At 37.9% G+C, this 23,248-nt stretch overlaps 2 protein-coding genes across 7 annotated transcripts in view; one reads left to right on the top strand and one right to left on the bottom strand.

Moving 5' to 3' along the window:
• LOC140543714 (7-methylguanosine phosphate-specific 5'-nucleotidase-like) overlaps window positions 1-23,248 on the top strand; it is a 34,744-nt gene that overhangs the window by 2,279 nt on the left and 9,217 nt on the right. For 2 of the 3 annotated variants that reach the window (XM_072666899.1, XM_072666900.1), the window contains exon 2: window positions 23,020-23,048. In XM_072666899.1, coding sequence (XP_072523000.1) covers window positions 23,037-23,048 — 12 coding nt within the window. In that variant the 5' untranslated portion in view covers window positions 23,020-23,036. Of the gene's footprint in view, window positions 1-22,886; window positions 23,225-23,248 lie in introns of those variants that run through there. The other variant, XM_072666901.1, reaches the window with a different exon arrangement.
• LOC140543713 (uncharacterized) lies at window positions 1,485-23,129 on the bottom strand. 4 transcript variants are annotated; one of them, XM_072666894.1, is made up of 16 exons: window positions 22,889-23,118; window positions 20,415-20,759; window positions 19,709-20,056; window positions 17,621-17,728; window positions 17,449-17,538; window positions 15,624-15,716; window positions 14,354-14,425; window positions 11,314-11,403; window positions 10,919-10,981; window positions 9,688-9,771; window positions 7,686-7,745; window positions 6,788-6,847; window positions 5,822-5,911; window positions 5,567-5,635; window positions 3,019-3,080; window positions 1,485-2,365 (listed from the first exon to the last, which is right to left on the bottom strand). In XM_072666894.1, exons 1-16 carry the CDS (start codon window positions 22,998-23,000, stop codon window positions 2,357-2,359), a joined length of 1,755 nt encoding a protein of 584 aa, XP_072522995.1. In that variant the 5' UTR covers window positions 23,001-23,118; the 3' UTR covers window positions 1,485-2,356. The 4 variants fall into 4 exon arrangements, with proteins under 4 accessions (XP_072522995.1, XP_072522996.1, XP_072522997.1 ...); XM_072666895.1 differs by lacking the exon at window positions 22,889-23,118 and adding an exon at window positions 21,834-21,903; XM_072666896.1 differs by lacking the exon at window positions 15,624-15,716 and having other exon boundaries at window positions 22,889-23,120.

Here is a 23,248-nt window from a genome sequence, read left to right as displayed (position 1 = left end):
TGTTGCAAATGTAAATGTTAGGTCCAATAGCTGTGGCTTACTGTGAGAAAAATGTATATATATATATGGTTTACATGGAACCCCCCCTCACTGAGCACACATTTTACCAAGGCTGTTTAACTTGTCTTTAAGAAGGGCCCAAATAATTCTGGAGAGCACCATCATTGTCCTGGGTTTTTTTTATAGTCACACCTTTACTCCGCAACACTTTACTTACATATACACTGAATGTAACAGCTCAAGTGAAAGCACAAATAATTCATCCTGAATGTGGGACACTTATCTTCACCATTCCACTGAATTTCTGGTGTGGTACCATAAAGTATCAAAGAACCCATGGAAAACTACATTTGTTTGAAATGAAACAAAACTGAAGTCATTTGCGTATTAATCTCATGGGCACTTTGAGGCATGCACATGGTCAGTAACAATACTCAAACTGGCTATGGCATTTAGGCGATGATTGATTGGTGTTATCAGGCCCAGTGTGTAAAGAAAACATTTCCCACACCACTGCATCACCTCCACCAGCCTGGACTGCTGTTGGTTGAAAAAAAAATACTCTGACCCTACCATTTGTAGTGAGCAGAAATCCATATTTATCAGACCAGGCTATGTTTCTCCAGGCTTAAACTGTCCAGTGCACTGCAGCCTCAGCTTTCTGTTCTTGGTAGGGAAAGGGAAACCTTGGTCTTCTGCTGCTGTAGTTAATTTGCTTCAAAGTTCAATGTGTGTCCCAGACTCACATCCAACAAGCTTGCTGCCCCCAGATAAATAAAATGTGCCGGATGAGTGAGCCGATGAGTCCAGTAACCTCATACTGGTTTTAAATTAAATCTTCCTTGATTGCTAATTGATCTATGAGATGAAAGATGGGCAAAAACATTAGTATTCAAACACAGCGATTTCAGTAATTTTAAAGAACTGTCATGGCTTTGCAGGTCAGTCACTTTGCAGAATATATACTTCACTTGGGATCATGGTGTGACTTTTCTTAACATGCCACATTGCTTGTTGTAATTCCCACTACGTCCGCTAAGGATCAGCATTAGGATGGGAGGGTTTTGTTTCTATGTAATTCTCAATTTTGCTTATCTTTTCTATTGTCTCTATACCAACGACTGTAGAACACATGGGCAACACAACATCTGTGAAGCCACCACAGGTCCAGCGCCTCTGCTGACTGGTTTGCAGTATGATGGCCAGCTCTGTCCATTCTCATTTTTTTCAATAACAAAACAACCTATTTCCTATCTCATTTTTCTCTTCCAAACGGTTTTTCCTTCTGCAGTGTCTAATCCCACCGCCTCTGGTCTCTACTATGTAGATTCTGGTTGCAGATTTGACAACATGGCCGATGGATTTGGCTTCATTTTTATAGAATGGAAGGGAATGGAACCACAGCGTCCATCTTTTCTACAAACCAGATTCCAAAAAAGTTGAGACACTAAACAAATTGTGAATAAAAACTGAATGCAATGATGTGGAGGTGCAAACATCTAATATTTTATTCAGAATAGAACACAAATCACAGATCAAAAGTTTAAACTGAGAGAATGTATCATTTTTAAGGAAAAATATGTTGTTTCAAAATTTCATGGCGTCAACAAATCCCAAAAAAGTTGGGACAAGGCCATTTTTACCACTGTGTGGCATCCCCCCTTCTTCTTACAACACTCAACAGACGTCTGAGTACAGAGGAGACCAGTTTCTCAAGTTTAGAAATAGGAATGCTCTCCCATTCATGTCTAATACAGGCCTCTAACTGTTCAATCGTCTTGGGCCTTCTTTGTCGCACCTTCCTCTTTATGATGCGCCAAATGTTCTCTATAGGTGAAAGATCTGGACTGCAGGCTGGCCATTTCAGTACCCGGATCCTTCTCCTACATAGCCATGATGTTGTGATTGCTGCAGAATGTGGTCTGGCATTATCTTGTTGAAAAATGCAGGGTCTTCCCTGAAAGAGATGACGTCTAGATGGGAGCATATGTTGTTCTAGAACCTGAACATAGTTCTCTGCATTAATGGTGCCTTTCCAGACATGCAAGCTGCCCATGCCACAGGCACTCATGCAACCCCATACCATCAATGATGCAGGCTTCTGAACGGAGCGCTGATAACAACTTGGGTTATCCTTGTCCTCTCTGGTCCGGATGACATGGCGTCCCAGTGTTCCCTGAAGAACTTCAAATCGTGACTCATCTGACCACAGAACAGTCTTCCATTTTGCCACACTCCATTTCTAAAGACCCCTGGCCCAGTGCAAACGTCTGAGCTTGTGGAGCTTGCGGCTTCCTCTTTGCACTGTAGAGTTTCAGCTGGCAACGGCGGATGACCCTTACGCACAGCGATTGTTCTAGATTGTCTGAAACAATCAAAACAGACTCAAAACACCTGTCAGCCCCAGGTTAACATCACTACTGATGTGCCATAGCTAAGCATCGTAAAGACGCTTCAGAAACCATTATCAAGGTTTCAGCCCTGGGTCAAATGTTAATGTACACCAAGTTGACTTCCTTTGTGTTCTTGGCTGAGGGATTTCAGAAAAAAAAACTGTTAGAATTGTCTGGTTGGCAAATTGCCAAATTGATTAATTAGGTAGATCAATAGGTGCAATTAATTTTTGCACCTATTGCACCTGAGACTGTATTGGGCCTACCTTTAGAGCAGAAAAGTGAAGCAGAGCATGCGTATGATTGGGAGTAAGAGAGGCGGAGCTTTGCTGTGTTTGTGTTGCCAATTGTGAATGTCTGAACACGTCACCACTGTATGTTAAGTAACATAATACAGGAAGACAACAAGTCCTACACTTAACAACCAGGACAATGCATCCCCACCCCTTTTCCTCTATAATCTACTCACCTACTACTACTCTAATTTAAAAAACTCAAAAAAGTGCTGCTCTTTAGATTGTGAGACTTTTTCATGACAAATGTACAAATGAAGGTAGTCCAAAATGACTAGAGTGTGTGTGTGTGTGTGTGTGTGTGTGTGTGTGTGTGTGGAGGGTGGACCTACATTACTGACAGGAATAATGGTCCTAGTAGGTTGGTATTGCTCATCCCGAGAGTGGCAGCAGCCTGAAAAATAATATGTGTTATTGGAGCCAAAGGCAAAAAGTAACTAGAGTCCTAAAGTTTTAGCAATTTCCGAGAGGTCACTAGGGTGCTAGGCAGTTGCTATGCATGTTTCAAGTCATTAATATGCAGTTACTAAGCAGTTGCTGTTCTGTCCCAAGCAACTAATATGCTGTTGCATACTTATGATGAGAGAATCTGGGTGCAGAAAGAAAGTTTTTGTTTGTGTGTGCAGGAGTTTTAGCTTTTGTTGGTGCTTTATAGCCTTGTGTTAGGGAAAAACAGGTAACACATGTTAGCCTTTTGACATCTAGGATCTGGGCAGTTGTGTCAGGATGTATATGTCTCATAGGTTTTGGGGGTGGGGGGGAAAGGGGGACATGTCCCCTTAATTCCTGCTCACAGCATCCATGTGATGTGTTTTCTTTTGGCTGTTAGATTTGACCAAAATTATACTACTATTTTTAAAATTATGTTATTTTAAAATGCGCTGAGATGCTGTGGCGGGAGGAAGGCAGCGTTGCCAGTTCATCCACCAGATTTGTGCAGGAAGCCCTTTCCCTGATTTTTCAAAACCAATATCCAGTAGACTGCAGTAAATGCCTCAAGTAACGCTTCAAGTCTGGTGGACAGCTCCTTCTCCGTCACCTGACATACCACACAACAATTAAAATACCTAAATCTGGAAGCTGCCAATTTGACAATCAAAAGTGTTCCTTATTTGTTAGTAAATTCCTTATATAAGGACATAGCAGTGTTTTGCAAATCACAATAAAAATAGGTAAAACCAACACAAAGCTTCTAGTAGGTAGTAAGAGCAGTCAGATGACCTGAGCTCAGTGCTTCAAGGTACAAGAGTGTGAGGCCAGCATGGTGTTTCTAATGATATTTAAAGTGGAGATGTTGCCATATTAAATAAAATATTTGTAAAATTCCTTGTGCAACATATCCTATATTTTATTTACCAAAAAAACACTACCATGAAACCTATGCTGCTTATATGCCTTAACCTAAAGCTACTGAACCTTAACCTCTAGGCTATGGTTCCAAAATGTCTGCATTCCATGTTAATGAATGGTAGAAATTACACATGGTCATCATCAGTCATCCTACATTTTCAGGCAAGTGAAAAAAGATCCAATAAAAAGGGTCCTTTTACTTGTTCTGCCTTCAATAATGTGCTTTTCCTCAATGATGATTCCTCCAGAAGTGACCAACGCCCATTTGCTCCTACTGTGGTATATATGATGATGGCAATACCTAGGTTTTCTTTACCCAGTCGTCTCCTCTCCCTCTTCCTTCCAGCCCACAACAGACCTTCACTTACCTTCCCCTCCGTGCCATTTCTCATTTTTTCCTTGCTCTGTCCCATCTCTTCTGAGCCCCTCTTTCTGCCATCCCTGCCCATTTTCTTATCATCCCAACCCTGTCCTTATTAAACCACTGCCCCCTTTATCATCCTAACACCCCTGATTATTGGAAACGTCTTATTATCCCAACCTTTTCTCTTGTCATTTCAACCACCTTGTGCGAATATTCCATGTTTTCCTGCTGCTCAGCCTGCTGTCCCTCTGGCTGTCCCACTTTCATGATTCAGCCTTTGTCCTCCCCATTGCCTCTTTGACCTCTTCATGTCTTCAAACTCTCCCCTTATCCAGTCTGTGCTGCGCCAGCAGATCCTTCATGATTTAGATGCTGACCTTTGCTCCACTCTTCTGCAACTGTCAGCGTCCACTCACCATTGACACTGGTGATATCTCCTTCACCCTCAAGCACCCCAACCCTAAAGTTTTCGAAGTTCACCCTTGTCTTTTCCATCTATTGACACATGGTGTTAGGAGCCAGATGATCACCTTAACACCATTCTGGATCATGCAGTCCATTTCCACACCACAGTCCATGGGCACCACAGACTTCTCCATTTTTTGTTCTATTAATGATGCTATTTTTCCTTTTACTGAACTAGTTCATCCTGTACTATATTACATTAAAATGAATGTCATTGTCAGTATGGGGATTTTAAAGACTGCATAAGTGCATGAAGCTGCTATGTCTTGGATATAAGGCATGCTTTGGTATACAGTTTAACAACTGCAATATTGTTTGATTATACTGTTGGCTTTAAATGATTATAATTAGCTTAACTTTACAAGTGTCTAATAGTCTAAGACATTTGTCAGCAGTGAGGTATTGACAGTAGTTTACCTGTACATGTAATTAAAATAAATTATACTGAAACAGCAATTACAGTGCAACAGTGCTGTATAGAACACACCACTGTATGAGATATACACTCTTACTGTAAAAACAGTACAGTTTATATGTTAATAAAGGGAAATTTGGACTGACCTGCTAGGATTATATAATTAAACTGAAAGTGTAAACTGCAGAGTCAGTACTGTAAATAAATAGCATTCTACTGTAGAACATGATGCCACCTAATTACTATAATTTTACATCTACTATTTTAAAGTGTAGATTATACTTACAATCTGTAAACAAACAGCATATGACAAAGGCACATTCAAATGGTAGGAGAATTACTCGCAGCTCATTTCCTAAAAAGATATATGAACGTAAGAGAAATGGAAATGGAATCATTGGACTTGTAGGAAACATACTCAATGCAAAAACAGTAAAAAAAATAATTGCAGGTCCAAGAATTGCTTACACAACAACAAAAACATTACACATTTAAGTTGTTAACAGTTGAAATATTGTACAGTTAGCTAGCGGTTACTTGCCTGCATCTGTAAAGAGCTCTACTGCTAGTGTCACAGAGTTCACCAAAAACATGACTGCTGCTCCAACCATATATGTTGTTCCAATTATGTCTGTAATACAACAAGAAAAAGAGGTTTACTGGACAACAAGTATTTGCTTCTGTTCTGTTCAGTTCAGAAATCAAGCTAAACTACACTAAATACATGGTTCTGCCTCAAAAACTCCTAATACAACTCAATAGCTAACTAGAGAGGTCTTTGTGACTTGAAGAGTGTTAAAAGAGTAACAATGCAAAGAAGGAGTTTGAGGTCCCTGGACATCACCAGAATTCCATTTGATGTTCGGTGCTTTTCTGTTTTCTTTTTTGTTGCCTTTATTATTGCCTATTTTATTTTTTTTTAATGATTTTTTATTATTATTTATTGCTTTTAGCTGATGCAATTCTAAGAGTAACTTTCTTTTTTTATTGTTAGATTGTTTCTTTTTATTTATTTATTTCTTTTCATTTTCAAGTTGTTCATTTCACATTTTACACTTTTAGCTTATCTTTAACTTCATCTGTCCTTGTGTGTAACTTTAAAGGCTCCCTGCCTAACATAGACAGGAGGATAGCTAGATTATTTTTTAAATATGACATGGCAGCAATAATATTAGAAGCATGAGACGGCTCACTGGTTGAAAAATCATTAAAAGGAATCAACATGGTGGCTATATCACCCTCTGTGTTCTGTCCCCTTGTTGGTAAAAGGTGTACATAGTAAATATGGTCGGTAAAATAGGTGTACATTTGTTAAAATATATGCATGCATAGTATCCAGAAAAACAACATGATGGCTTTTTGTGTGTTCTTTAAGCAAAATGCTATTTATGCTATTTTTTTTTAAAGATTTGAACTTACAATGCTGGTTCAGGTTTTTCAACGCTTACACACCTCACTGGCTTATACATATATAATGTGTACTAATAAGTAATACTTAAAAACTTACCTGGTTTCCATAATGCTGAATTACTGGAGGTAGACTGTCTGTCATTTCTATATTTACTTCCTAAATTCAAAGGAATACAACTGAGGTTAGATCAGAAAAGTGTTTGCCAACATCTGACACATTTGGCTTACATGAAAGCCAAAATACAAATTGTTAATATTGGCAATTATTTTAACACACATGTTCGACAACATGAATGGAATGTTTACACCTGATCTTTTAAATGATGGAGATCTGGGGAAGATTTGATTCAGGAAATTGAAATCCAGTTTTTAACCAGTTTTTTTTTAAATCTCAGTTGCACACAGGGATTCTTCCACTACAATTCAGTTGGAATATTGACTTTTATATAAAGTTATATAAGATTATATTAAGTTTTGTATCCACAGGGGCACTATGGGACCTGAGTGATGCCTGTCATGGCATGTACTGCCAGACAAGAAGGGATGAACACTCGCAGAGATGGAACAAAGCAAGATTTGTTCCATCTTTTTATTATCAGTTTATTAAACGTGACACAAACACAAAATAAGGGGCTATGAAAAGCAAAGTGCAGCAACTAAGGGTAAAACAGAGAACACAACAAAACGTGGCAAACAAGGTGGCGAAAATAAACCTGGGACTGGGAGGAGCAGGGAGCTGAGCAGGAATAATAACAAGAGGGTGAACTAAAGAGGGGTATGAACTTAAAGCCACAAGCCTAGCTTGGGCAACAGAAGCTACTTCAAACTAGGTGCAGAGCTGTGTTCTGTAAACAAACAGGGTTAGCTGGAGAGCCAGACAATGCCATAGAAGAACTTTGGTATAATACTTTTGGTATAATAAAGACATTACATAAATCAAAATATGACAAAAAAAAAACTTTGGAAAAAAGCAAAATAAACAATGAATACTGTACTCAATGCCAGCACCAGAAGGCAAACCATAAATATCATCATACAGATCAGTCCTGCATTACCTGCCAAAAATAAAAAGATTTCATTATAAGACTGTAATACGAAATGTCTTCAAAAATACATTATTTTGTAAAAGCAATTTACAGTGAAAAAAAAGGTCAGAACTTATGCTACAACTTCAAGTAAAAGGTATTTGCCCCCTTCTATTTTTTTCTATTCATAGTTGTCCCACTTTTCCTTTATGAGAAGTCTTAATCTAAGTCATAAAAGACAACTAAATTAAACTAAATCTGTAAGTCTTGCAGTTCCTTAGAAGTTTTACTTGTGGAAAGGTACTCTTGCTTCGGTTTGCTGTAGTCACAGACCCTTATCAATGGATTTGTAACCCTTTCCAGACTAATATATTTCAGTAACTTGACATGTGAGATAACTCTCTTATCTTGTCCTTCATTTCTTTTGATTGGTATTATTGTGCTCTTTGTTGAGACAATTTAAGCTCAACCCTTTTATATTGGAAAGGCATTTGTGTATTGTTTAGAGGCAGGGCTGGCAGTAATCAAGCCTGGGCATGTCTAGTTTAACTGATACCAGTTATCAAGTAAATTTAGATACCAGGTTGGTAGTTGGAGTTGGTGTTGGAAAAGGTTTTTCCTTTAATAAATGAAACGATAATAAAAAAAAAAAACAACAACTATATTTTGTGTTTAGTCTGGTTGTCTTCTAATAAATTTGTCAATGGTCAACGCACAATTATGCAAAAACAGAAAATATAAAAAAGGGAATGTTTCACAGCACTGTAAATACAGGTTAAAGAAGTATGGTTAAGTATGCCAACAACTCTTTCACCATTGAGAAACCAGTGTGTGACCATTTTTGTTAGTTATCGATTTACAGGATAACTTCTTTAGGTTGCTCATTAGAACAATGAGACGATCCATTACTTACTACTAGGACATTACACAGTCAAAGGCTTTGCTTTGATTTCTTTGGTTTTTTAAATTATTCAGTGCACATCAGTTTCTCTTGTTCCTTTTCAGAATGCTACTTACACATCTGGCAGTTCAGCATGCACTGAGCATTTATCTCCAATACCTCAGATAACGCATTCTTTCTCTCTTTTCTTTGGTTCTGGGATAAAAACTAACTTTTCTTAATATACTGACAATTGAATTTGCACTGTAATTGTTTATTCGTACTTAATGGCAATGGATCAATGCAAAGTGAATTGGTCTATTGCCATCAAGTATGAAAAAGGGGCTCAGACGCAGATCTCTGTAAATCTGCTTTGTGACAACATTCGTTGTGAAAATTCTATAGAAATAAATTTGAATTTAATTAAATTGCTCTGTGACACAATAATCGCCTCAACCTGAGGGTTCTGTCTTCACCTCCTTATTCTTCAGTGCAAAAAAAAGGGCCCGACCAGGAGTGGTTGTGCACCACGCAAGAAATTAACTGATCAGAAGAATTTTAATTTAACTGAGGAGTCACACAGTGCCTGGACCAGCCACACTGAGCCTGTTCCTATGCCAGACAGGTCTATTTGGTTCTGTGTCAACTATGGCAAAATTCAAGCAGTGTGAAAGTCTAACTCCTATCGGCCTCTTCTTGCTTGCAGAATTGACTCTCCTGCTGTCTGCACACAGGAATTGAATTTCCTCATCCTGCGTTCTTCTTCTTCTTCTTCTTCCCCCCTCAGTAAGAGGCTACAATTTGGAGAGATCTACTCTGATGTGCACTCTGGGGGAAAAATTACCTATATTGTCACAAACTGGTTGAGACAAACCTGTTTGAAACTGCAGCTGAAGTGCTGATATGCTAATGGAAGAAAACTATTCATTTATTTTAATTATACTAGATCTAATATTATAGTAATTATATTAGACCTGTGTTCTTCTGTGTGATCATGTAATGCAGATATTTAACACTTTGGGTTTGAAAAAGGTGCAGGTTGAATTGAACTCATTAGTTATATGATATTTCATTATGAAACATTTTACATACCATTAGCTTCAATGTTCTTGCCAGCCACAAAAAGGTCCATGAGGACAATAAATATTATTAAATCCAAAAAGATCATTAGAATATCTGTAAACGACAAAATTGTACAGTCAAGACTAGCTCGTACATGTTAAAATGAACACATATCATTGCTGTAAAATGAAAAACATGCTTCTCCAAGTTGGTGACTGTACAGAAAAAGGCAAACATGGTCTTAACTCTGAATGGAAGTCAATGTAAAACAAGAGCTTATTTCAAGTAATTTAGAGCATTTCTATTGGTCCATTCATCCAGAATTATTACACAGTGTTCAGTTCAGCTCTAGTGTTCAAACCATGGAGAAAACTAACAAACTGGCCCTATTAAAGTATATCCGTAAAAAGTGTTTACATTTGCATGTCATCATATTTAACGTGTATTACTGATATATGCTAATAAAAATGATCCATTTTAATAAACAATTAATATTTTCTCCACAAAACCTTTTTTAATTGTTGCCCTCTAGGAAAGAAATTGCATCATGTGGGCATTTCTCGTAACTGCATCCTGCAGATCCTCAGATTTTCTTTCTTTTTATACTTTTTCCACTACTATTTACTTTATAGTCAGCACACTTTTGCACCGCTGGGACCAAACAGAGCTCAATTCCACACTAGATTGAAAAGACTATATGTGGAGGAATCCATCACTAAGAGCTGCGGTTAATATTATAGATGTGGTGTGCTCCTCTAAGCAGAACTTAAATTCATGAGTGGGCGTTCGTTTGCTTCTCTGTGCTTCAGCTCATCAACAAATGTACTTGTTCATGACAGGCCTCAAAGGAGGCTGGATTTGCATTTACAGCTTGTGTATATGCAGAAATGGCTACAATTTCCACATTTTACTCATGCAATATTTAAGCACTGTTGCTGACCATGTGCATGCCTTCATGGCCGCACTTTACCCATCTTCTAATGGATGCTTTCAACAAGTTCAACAAAGCAGTACGCATCTCAAACTGATTTCATGAACATAACAATATAATGCTCTTTGATGGCCTTCCCAGTCACTGGATAGAATACATTTGTGAAGTGCTCAGGTAGTGTATTTTCTGAATTGGATGTTAATGCAGGAGGTTATAAAAATAATACATAGAAATCACAAAATAATCCAGCGTGATTGAAAGAAAAACAGATCAGAAAAAGAGCATTGTTATTATTACCATACAATAATTGGCATTCTATGCCATACTTACATAAGACTAGCCCACAGTAAAATAAGCATCTACTGGCAGGCAGAAATGTATCCAAGATGATAACTGAAATTCAGAAATAGATGAATATCAGTTTCAACCTTAACATCAATGACACACTGGTTTACATGTTGATAATGTATCACTAATGTAATTAATTAATAGTTCTATAAGTTACAAGACTTATTAAGTGCCAGATACAAATGTTATGGAACATATTGTGCAGAAGAAAATCAGAGCAGCTGCATTGCCACCTTTAGACTGAGGCATCTTCACATGTCAAGGCATTGTTACACATGTAACATAAACCTAGATTAACTAAGCAAGTTTCATATTTAAATATTTTTTAAACTATTTCATTGAATTAATGGTACAACAATATTTAAAGTGATTCTTACATAGAACAATGATAATACTCAGCACCAGTAAAGTTCCAGCCAAACCCATCAAGCCTTTATCCTGTATTCCCCATCCATGCTGTCCCACCACTACATTGTAACGAAAAAAGAAAACACAAACACCTTAAATTAAATAACTCTTTAAATGAATTCATTGTACATTGGTAATCTCTCGTCCTTAAATCAATCACTGTCAATAATTCGAGGTGAGCCTGCACCCCTTAACAAAATATGAATTATGCCACGCATTGCTCCATCTGGACAGAAGATGCTGCTGTTAAAAGATGTTCTGCTCCAAAGCAGATTTTTTTAGAAGCATTTATAAATTAGGCAACCTCAAACATGAAGTGTACCACTTGATGCATGTATGATAATGTGAATATCATATTAATCAGAATTGCATGCATAATTTATTAACAGTAAAATATTTGTTTCTTTTAATACGTGCTGTTATTCGCCATTCGGCATGTTTTTTTCCCCGACAAACACCATATCACTCCGCTAAACACCATTGCTATAAATCACATGATGAACCAAGATGTAACGTAAACGCCCTGAACAAAAGAAAACAAGAGACAAAAAGGATTAAGAGAAGTAAACACAATAACACAAGACACACAAACCAGAAAAAAAAACACTGAGAAACTGAGAGGGAGCAACAAGCTGCTTATTGAGGAACTATAATTTGGCAGAAGGATGTGCTAACATTAAACATATTACGCACTACGATCACGGCTCAGTGTATTTATTTCTTACTTTATTTATTTTTATATATAAAAGTGAAACAACACTCAAGGGTGCGTGTTATCGTGAAATAACAACACAACACTTGCGGCTCAGGTCTGCTTCATCACAAACATGTAGTTATTTCAAGATATCACATGCCCTCTTGTCTTCTATTGCTTTAATAATAGTACTCTTTAGTACTACTTCGAAAGCATCACTGTTTCCACAAGCCCTTTCACATATTGTCACATATTCCAATAAATACAGTTACATATTACTCATCTGAATGCTAGGAATAGACTCTTCAAAAATAGTTATTCTTCAAGGGGTTCTTTGGTAAAGATAATGGCTGTATGTAGAACTGTGGCAAGTAAAATAACCAATTGTAATTTACATGGTTAAACAGTGATGGAAAGCCTGTGTTATATAGTTATAGCACCCCACTGAATTGTGCAATGACAATGAAAAAAAAAGAAGCGAATTTAAAAGAAATTGCTCTAACAGCTGGTATTTCTCCCTTTGGATGAAATCCAAGCCTGCTCATGCTATCATATGATTTGTTTTTGGAGAGCCTTCATATTTGGGCAGAACAGTGTTGACTAATCCATGTAAATATACTCTTGTGACAAAAAGATGATTAGATTAACTGTGCACTAATATTTACAAATATAATCATACTTTTCAGTACCTCCTATAATATCTAATATATGTTTAGTACTATTGTGTAACAGCAAAAAAAGCTTTTTGTTACGCTTTACAGGTCTAATAATAATAATAATAAAATAATAACAATAGGTTTAATAATAATTAATAATAGGTATAATAATAACGATAAAAATACATGTGAAATTGAATAGAATATAATGGTTCTTGATAAATCTCCATTTTTGATTTCTGTAGACAATATTTTACAATTTGCATTTTTAAGTAACATGTGGTTGTAACATTTATAACCAAAGCAAACATGCATGGATCAGTGAGATCCTGCATTTTCTTTGCTCCTCCAAGTTTTTCTTTTTCTTTTTCACACCATTATTGGTAAACCTTTGCAATGATTTATAGCACAAACAAACCAAATAACATATGACTGGAATACAGAGTTGGAAAGTAGACTTTGTGTGAAAGTGGGAGAGGTGCACACAGGCAACTACAGTAGTAGCAATTAGGGGAAAGGCCCTTGTAAGGAGCAATACCCAATTAACTGTAAAACAGTACAGTCATACATAACAACAAAAACAGTTATTATTATTGTTATTATTATGGGAATCACACAATGACAATGTAACATCATTATCATCATCATTTAGATTTCTAAATGATTATTGTACATGACAGAACAGATCAAGTGTGGACGTAACTCTGCTGAGCTCCAACAGTCACATATGCATTCAACGCTAGAACCATGACTGAAATCTTTCCTAATTCTCGCTGAAGCCCTACAGCTAGTATAGAGAGTTGATTCTAGACTACACTTCTACACTTTTAAGCTGAATTCCATTCCACAGGATCCCTAAGAAATGCCCTTATATTCCCTATACACTGAGCATGGGATGCAGATCATTACATGTACAACCATTTGCTGGTTAACCGGTTAACTACAGCTATTAAAATACTGTTGTCTATATAATGCATCATGTTTATCCGCCATTAAGGGAATAGGTTAACACTTTGAAACAACAGGTGATGTCGACAGCAAGAAGATTATGGTACGTCTAAGCGGCATGCTGTCTGCCATGCAGTTCTCAAAGATTCCTCAAGAACAGCAATTACCAGAAGGTTGTCTCATACTGGTTTTGTCTAGCTACTGGTGTCTGAGAAAAACACAGTTAAACCTATAGGTAGAGAGAACATGACATCTGGCGCAGTTTCAGTTGCTTGTACTGGTGAGTTTCATAACTGAAAAGTGTTGTGGAGTACCAGAGAAACGTGCAGAAAGGTTCACTTCTCACAATTGAAAAGTTGTTTTCTAAAGAAGAATGACCTAAAGTTGTTTTTCCAACAAGACCATGCTCTGTCCCACACTGCAAAGACCACCAAGACGAACAAGTCCAATAGACTAATGTTTGGCCTGGTTGAGACTTAGAGAACATAGAGAACATATGGTTTCACATTAAACACAAACTTGCCAGGAAATACAAGGCTATTAACATTTACAGAAACTAATGGGAAAAGCTACCCCATATTTTGTTTATAACCATCTGTTTACCTCCTGCTAATGATTTGTTTTTAAGACCGGTAAAAGCTTAGCGCTTTACTCATTTGGGAATATACATAAACGTCATCCTGTCTTAATACATGAAAATATTGTACTCACCTACTGCAAAAATGATTAAGACTGCACAGTATTCCAAAAAAGGAAAGGCCTTTATGAACTTTATGGTGTTTTCTGAAAAAAACAAAGCATGGAACCTGATGTGAATGTTTTGTGGGATATATAATAGCCAATATAATGCATTCAATCTTAAAGTGACCCAAAAAGAGATTGACTGTTTGAACAAAAACGTTAACACTGGATAAATGCGTAATTTAACAGAAAGCTATTTTTACACACAGTATGGAAACTGTGTAATGAGAACAATGGGTTGAACAATGAGAACAATGAACAATGAGAACAATGTAATGAGAACAATGACTTCAACTATGAAGCTTACGTTTTTCTTATTTGCTAGTTTCTCATTTCCATTCCATCTCACACAGTACATTCTAATACGAATAAGAAGCAAAATCTTACAATTTTAAAAACAGTTTGGTGATTTTCCTCCTCAAACACAACTAATTTAGTGGGTGTTTCTGAGCAAAGAAATCACCAAATTGAGCCAGACACTGGACATAAATTACTTTTAAAAGAGCACAGTTTATAACACTGCCTCCCAGAAGACAGTGATTAAAATAATAAATGTTAACAAACTCAATTCATATACTCATATATAGTGGCATTCAAAACCTTCGGCAATCCTGGTCGAAGTATCTGTGTGAATAGCTAAGCGAAGGGTGACCTGATTTTCAAAAGGAATAAAGTTAACACAAAACACATTTCTGTAATATTTTAAGCAATATTACATATGTTAATTTCAATCTTTCACAGATTCAAAATAACAAATAAGGTTTGGGCACCCTGCATGCATGCAGGCAAGAATCACAGCTTGTAAATGCTTTTTTCTAGCAGTGTTTCTAGTTCTAGGTCTAAGTCTTTCCATTCTTGTTTAGGAAATTTGCACCCGTTTCTCCTTGCAAAGGTCTTCTAGTTCTGTGGGATTTTCAGGTCATCTTGCTGCACTTGCTACATTCTTTCCAAGTTCCTTTGAGGTTTCTTTGTAAATATTATCAAATCTCTCAGCGTGTCCAAACTTTCGCATGGTGGGTTTTGCATCCGTTCCTTATTTCACTTTACAAATTGTACAAAACAAAAATAATACACAAATACTGTTAATAATGTTCTGTTCACTCAGCTTCTACTCAGCTATTTACAAGAACTAAAAATTTGACCTGGCGTGCCCAAGCGTTTGCATGCCACTGTACATTTTCTGTACAAACAATACCATTTTACCAGTTTACCAATTTTTTTTAATGCATTGTTTACATACCTTGAAAACGACAGCAATATGGAGAAAAAAGAAGTAGAAGACCTGTCCTCAGAACACTGACAACTAAACAAGTGACTGTGCCAATTAAAAACCCTGAAGAAACAAGAAATGAGTTTCAATGATCTTTCTTTCATGCCAGGTCAAATCGCAAGATGTAAATGTGTTTTAATGTATTTGCATGGTTTCACACTGTTAACACATAATGATGTTCTATGATTTCATAATATCTAAAGCAATTACATGGTTTGAACACCAAACACTCCAGCACAGTCATGTCTTGCACTGCACTCATCCCTTTACTGCCAGCTCTCGTCTCTTAGTAGATTAAGCAACACATAGGGGGCAGTGGTCACACTCGCGGGTTCTCTACCTGCCTCTATCGAGTCGACGTGCTACAACTTCCATAATCCTCCATGAACACGAGCCAGCCAATCATGTACAGTTTTCCAGATCCTTATCACCATATTAAGTTCTAACTCACATTTATGTGTATTTAAGCCTGTTTGTTTCAGTCACTTGTTGCAAAGTTTTAACCAACCTCACCTGTTGCGTGCATGTGGCAGTGATGTAGTGTTGGCATGTTTTTCTTCTGTTAATGTAATGCATGTATTTAAACTCTGAATTGAATTAGATTTGTTCTCCTTGCATATATAAATAATTACGTTTGATAATATTTGATCATGTAAATTTGTCTCCAGCCAATCTGGACGTATGTCAAATTTTATATAAATAAATAAATAACATAACATACATAACCTTGTTAACATCGTTTCTTTATCCTGGTCTGGAGTACAGTATAAAAATATCCAAACCTCTTTAAATAAGTATTTTAACTGGTTAACCAATGATGTCAGCCCCTCTGTATAGTGCGCCCTCTGCCGGGGCGATTCCGAGTCGCCGCCCACAGGCTCACATAAGGACTTTTATTGTGTTTTCGTTCATGTTTTGATTCAATGATTCGGTTCAGTGTCTTGGTTCATGTTAATGGTTTGGTTCAGTTCGTTAGGTTTCATGTGTGTTCCTAGTTCCTAAATTTTTCATGTCTTGTTTACTTAATGTGTTTCACCTGAGGCTGGGGGTACTTAAGGAGCTCGGCTACTGAGCTCCTCGCCGAGAATTGGATTGTAAGTTCAGAGCCTCAAGGTAGCCCGAGAGATTCTACACACGGATCACAGTTTGTTTAGGCCATCTTTGGTTCATAGTTTAGGTCCTCGAGCGGACCGGATTTAGCAAGGCACTTTCACTTGCTCCCTGGTTATATCCTCGACTCTCGCTCCAGCTAGGCGACCCTCTTCTACTTCGCGTCTTCAGGTTTGGTCAGCCTAGCTGTTTATGGTTCAGCAGCTGGTTCCCCAGCTCTCTTCCCCCAGTTTTGAGTAGTCTTTGTGCGGTTCACGCATGTTCCTAGTTTCCTACGTAGTCTTCCCAGGCACAGCCTGTAGGTTTTGTTTTTTCACCCAGCTCAGCTCCCAGAGCCCCCCATTCTCAGGTGTGCTTTGTGTTGGCCCTTTTGGTTGTTTAGTTTACGTTGCTTTCCTGTTTATGCCCATTAGTTGCTGCATTACTTGCTTTCGTTTGCTCTTTGTATCATTCCCCTTTGTGTTATTAAAAGTACTTGCATTGGACCCATCTCTGCGAGTGTTAATCCCTCGGTGTCTGGCCTAACCAGCCATGACAAATGTCTGAAAAAACTGTTTTTGTGCTTTAATATCAAACAAGCTGGATAAATTACGTAATAATAATAATAATAATAATGAGATGTCTCAGAATATCATAATATGAAACCTGGTGTAATTATTTGCTTAGATTAGTAAAAAACACTTACCCTTAAGCACACCCCAAAAGATGAAGGCCGCACACATTAACATGTTTGGACAAAAGACCAGAGCATTCTGTATGATTATTATCCAAGTGCCTGAAGAGGAGATAAAGAACAAATGCATCTGAGTGTGAAAAAATTCAACGTAATTGTAAATATAAATAAAGACTTTACGTACCAGGCCCTTTAAAATGATTCATTGGCACACAGCCAAACAAAAGAGAAGCTCCAGACAAGCAAGTAATGACGCAGAGAAACAACACCATGTTGTGAATATGGGACAGACCTGAGGGGAAAAGACAGAGTTGTGTCACACATGTGAAATGTAAAATAGCTGAAGAATTAATATTACGACACATTCGACCCAGAGAGAGAGAGGGGGAGTGGTGGTTTAAGCAACACCACTTTTAAATGCAGACCACTTCTTTTAAACACTGGGAAAAACAGTCCATCTTACTTACCCAACACACAGAACACTGCAACACTACAATTCAGAGCTAAACAACCTGGTTCTGGTCATTTTTGTCTTTTTACTTTAATTAATATAATTTATAAAAGTTATTATAAAGCTTTTTTTGCCATATTATTTCAACAGGCCCAAATAGACGTTCAAGAGCTATTATATCTTTATCTGCAATTTCCTTTGAGATCCACAAAGTGCTATCTTATCTTATCTTGGATATTTTGAGTTTACCTTCACAGTATCAGAGTTAGCTTCCAAACTGTGGTGCGCAACACACCCACCCCAATGAACAAGTATATGGTTGAATGGAAAAACGAACGATGCTGAGAGATTTATCTCTAACATTTGGTTATTCTAGATGATTGCTGGTTGATTTAGCTTTAGTTCACTAGTTTGGTTTTGCTTTGCAGTTTGCTAGTTTTTAGTCATGCTGGTTGATTTTGCAAGTGAAGGAGGCCATCTTTAGGCTGAAAAAAAAATAGCAGAGAGAGTAGAAACTTTAGGAGTGGCCAAATCAACAATTTGATACAGGTTAAAATGTTTACTGCCTTTTTTCTATACTCAAAGCTATTCTAAGCCCAATAGCTTGCTGATGGCACGTTATGTTAGGGCTACCCTAACAGAGATTTTTGTTTATTGTCACTGTCAAAAAGTAAAAAACAGCAAAAATGGAGATACAAGGTTTTTGCATGACATTGATTTTCAGAATGTATTTTGTTGTTAGTTAATTGTTAAATCTTATTCAAATTAAAATGTGTGAAGCATTTTTTACATTTACATAACTTGCGTAGCATTTTGTTCCTTCCTGACACTCCGATGATACTAAGTAAATCAAAGAAACCCTGAATTTCATAGTGAATATACTTTAATACTGTCAGATCCTTCCACCAAAAAGTAGTTCCACAGCAGATGAGGTTTTGCTATTCAACACTAACAATTCCAAAACACCAAGACTGACTGATCTGGTATTTTGGCCTCTCTCCATTCACAGATATAAGAGCCTGGTCTTGTGTGACTGGAAATATACAGACTTGCCTATAAGGAGTTTGGTTCAGCTCAGCCTTTTCAATTGTTGTCAAGGTGTCCGCAGAGTGATTCAGTTTTAGTTTAAAAAGGCCAGACATGTATAAAGTACTAGAGAGCCAGACTTGAGTAAAAGTACAGGTGCTCTATCAAAAAAGTGAGAAGTAGAAGTAGAAATGTCTTTAAGTTTCAAACTTAAGTGGAAGTACTAAGTAATAGTACAAGTACTGTGTTCTGTAGTTCTTACAGAAAGCAGTCAAAAGAGTATCAGTGTTTATATTATTTCAGATTCTCAGACTTAAGCACTGTCTCAGTTCCTCTGGCTGTAGTAGAAGGACAGGACTGTAGAAGACAGAGTTCATGAACACGAGTCTTCTGTTCACTCTCTAAACAAACTCGCCCAAAAGAGAGAGAGAGAGCTGAGCAGACCTGACTCAACCCGCCACATACAAGAGTTTCATCTGTAAAACCAGTGAGGAGAGCAGCTCAAACCCTGAGCTTCACTCTCTGTAAACTCAACTACAGCTAGAAGATCTCTGTAGATCTACTTTCTTACTATACATCTATAGAAAAGGCTATGCTATGCAAAAGCTACTATGATCGTGTTGATAGCGAGAGGTTTGTCTTATGGTTTGAACTTATGACGGTAAAGACTTCATGACTAACTTGGACAACAACATTTATTACATGAGGAAATGTATCACTGAATATATCTCTCCCTGTTGCAAAGGTAGGTTCTATCTCTACTAAAAACATGTCAACATTTATATGTTAACTTACCCACTTGGATTTCCACGGTTGTGTTAGCTGAAAACTCTCCAGAGAACACCTCGCATATATACAGGCCTTTGTCTTCAGTTTGGAGCTCCTTTAATCGAAGTGAGAAATTGCCTCTGTGAATTTCTTCAGTGCCAAAGAACTCCACTCTGTCCATGTATCTCTCATGGGTTGATTCTGCCTGGACCGCACCGTCTTGGTAGATCAGCACTGGAATCTGTTGGTCCACTTTCTTCCAGGAGACTTCTTCAAGCTTTTCAGGAGGGATATGGGAGTCTACAGAGCAGTTCAGTGTGATGTCCTCACGTGCATATGCAGATATGACATGACCTCCAACCACAACCAACCGCTCTGAAAGGAGAATCGTTTGAAAAGTGTTTATTGTGAATTTCAATTGAAATTAAAAGCCTCAAATTTGAAGTGTTTAAGCCTCAAATCAGACCATGAAAATCTAATTATTATTTATGTTGCACAATTATTGTATATAAGGAGTCACTAATAATATACTGGAGACCCCGGCAACATCAAGGCCAGAAACCAAGGCAAGGCAGAAGATGTGAGAAGGGTAGTGTTAAGGTAGTGTGTAGTACAGGTAGGAATGTATCAAGTGAAACGATGTTGGTTATACAGAGGGTCCACTATCCAAACCAAATCTGTCCCTCCGCTGTCCTGTGATCAGAAACTGACCAATTTTGAAAGTGTATCTCACCTACATCCATTATTTCTACCGAAGCCTGGCCAGTCTCCTGTTGTCTGTAAACAGTACAGCTGTAAACTCCAGCATCTTTACTGGTCAGATCTGTGAGCAGGAGAGAGAAGTTTCCATGCTTGATCTCCTCAGTGAAGAACCTGGCTCTTCCACTGTAAGCCTGGCTCTGAGACTCTGGGCGACTTTCTCCAACTTGGAATAAATGCACTAGAGATTCAGAGCCTGTTCTCTTCCACTCCACTTCCAGCTCTTCCAGCGGTAGGGGGCTTTCAACATAGCAGGGTAGCATCAGTGAGCCCCCCAGCTCCACAGTCAGAGGACCAGAGGGACCTAGAACGTGGAGCCCTGATAGAAAATGAAGGAATTATTACATATGGATTGTGATTTACATAGTAGGTCATGACACAAGTGCGAGACAAAATAAGTGAGCTTTTAGGAATGGCCTGGAGTCCTACACTCATTAATAATATGTGGTCAGTTCTAGACAAATACACCTGTTTGTGTGCTATTAGTTTAGGTGGACTGTGACTCTATAACTCTGACTTACAGAAATCAATACAAAAATACTGGTACCTCCAGAGCAACTTCTTGTTTTGTTATTGGGCGTTGTCTGTTTGGCCCAGTAGGCCTACAGGGTTTCATGCAAACTACGCAACTTTACTTTCATTTTCTTTTTTGTGACTTGAGAAGGCCTGAAGGCCAGTCTGAGATATTAAAAACACACATTTCACATTTTCAGTGCACAATCTGCAAGATCAGCTCATCTCTTCACTTTCGTATTCATCTAAAGGACAAAACAACACATTCTTTAGGATGTAACACTTAACCTTGACCTCAACAAGGACCTCCACAACTACTGCTGAACCTCTAACCTCTAAATCCCGTCTCTCAGCTTGAACCACTCTTTTACAGACAGTCGTGGATTATTGTGACTGAGGTGAGAGCAGTTAAGATGATGTTTTAAAGAAGAGCCACAATATAGTATCTCTTCAGTGTTATAAGCAGCAGGAAGGCTAGAAAATGGTTTCCTGCAGAACATCCATGGTGTTATGACCCACATGATGCATGCCTTTTGCATGGTACTACATAGTAAACAACACTATAATATATTGAGGCCAAAAATAAGGTTCTACTGGACACATGTATTTATTATGAGGCTGTTAGATAATATAGAAATGTGTTTAAATTAATTCAACAAAAATATAAAAATAATTAATGTGTGCTGTAATCAATTGTAGTTGAAAAAAAAAGCTGTTCCTTAGCCTGAACTACTCTTTTATAGTCAGTCGTGGATTATTAGGGCTGAGGTGAGAGCAGATAAGGTCTGGTTTAAGGTTTGGGCTTAGACTTGAATCAGGCTGCTGAAACAGTTCTACAATAAATTACAACACAAACGAACCGTGTTATAGCTTTTCTTACCCTCACAGATCAAGAAGAGTCCTGACAGAAAAGCCCAAAAACACACACCCATCTTCAGGCGAGGGGACGAGCAACTGCCACACAGCCAACCGTTTCACTTTCACTTCTTTAACAGGCGGTGGGCGGGAGCAGAGAGCGACTGTCAATCATGTAGCGACACGAGCCAATCATATAGCAGCTGTAAACTCGAACGAGCCAATCATCGACAGGAGGGGGGTGCTGTTGTTATTTTTGCGCAGTTCCTCAAAGCTTCCCATTCCTAGCTGTATTTTCATCATCACCCATATCAGCTCAGGGGATTTTTACAAAGCATTACATTTCGTGGCATTAATATATTAATATATGCCCACTATCTGTTCTCTCGTGGCCTCAATATATAATACATATATTTGTATATATACAAAAATATCATGTGTGACATGGTGTTATGACCCAGATCTTAATATTTTTCAAGTTCTCAAAATATGATCTTATATATTATAACCTCTGCTCAGCATCAGTATATTATCTGGTGGCCTTGATATATTATCATGGCCTCAAACCTTACAACTTTACAATCTCTGGAAAGACTCATTCCCATCAATTGTGCACCTAGTTCTTCTAAATCACTTTATATGTAGATTTTATTTACAATAGTCCTGTTTTCTGTAGTCCTTTAGCTACGTTTTCAGTTCCATTTTGCATGTATTATTATTATTATTATTATTATTATTAATAATAATATTGTATTTATAGTGTTTAAAACAGAACACAAGCTTCGCCACGATCAATTAAATGTAGATATATATTTTTGTGTTTTTTAAAAAAACAATTAGCTAACATGATTTTTAATTGAGACCTCTGTAGCGGAACTAATGTTACTCATCAGTGGCGGCTGTCGCACATTCCGGACAGAATTCGGAGGCGGGCTATCTTAAGAGGGAGATGGCTGTTGCCCAATCTCAAACAGACCCTCTCTCACTACGTAGTGCACTACTAGGCCTTGACGGAACAATGGCTTCTCCACGTACGAAGTGCACTAGCTAGTGTTCAGCAGGTCGCGAATTGGGACTGACCTGATTCTCGGGAGCTCCGCTCTCTGTGTTTACGTCGCTGGTCTCTGGAAACTTGGACACCCTCGTTTATTTTGACCGCGTCAGTTGAAAGCTGACCACTGACCACACACATCCCCGAGAGTTCTGCCGGTATTGCTGTACGAAATCCATGTCGAAGATGGTAAGAGGTGCTAGCAGTTTAGCTAGAGGTAGCCTAGCCTAGCCGGCGGATGAGCGCTGCAAGCGGGAGGACCCTGGATACAGGCGGTTAACGGCAGCAGCTAACGGACTGACCTAGCGGAATTTCTGCTTCTCTGAAGAACCACATTTATTGTAGACTGGGCTGTTTTTTTTAATGTAAGCTCCACTTTGACCAGTATG

The sequence above is a fragment of the Salminus brasiliensis genome, chromosome 22, assembly GCF_030463535.1.
Source record: "Salminus brasiliensis chromosome 22, fSalBra1.hap2, whole genome shotgun sequence".
In the NCBI taxonomy this organism is placed as follows: domain Eukaryota; kingdom Metazoa; phylum Chordata; class Actinopteri; order Characiformes; family Bryconidae; genus Salminus; species Salminus brasiliensis.
Note: the sequence above shows the minus strand (reverse complement) of the source record. Positions and strands in the feature narration are given on the sequence as shown.

Coding starts and splice junctions, on each gene's coding strand:
- LOC140543713 (XM_072666894.1), bottom strand. CDS start 23,000: ATGTGTGTGGTCAGTGGTCAGCTTTCAACTGACGCGGTCAAAATAAAC. Junction 17,729..19,708: donor AACCGTGGAAATCCAAGTGG/GTAAGTTAACAT, acceptor TTTTCCCCTCAG/GTCTGTCCCATATTCACAAC. Junction 9,772..10,918: donor TTACTGTGGGCTAGTCTTAT/GTAAGTATGGCA, acceptor TGTCGTTTACAG/ATATTCTAATGATCTTTTTG.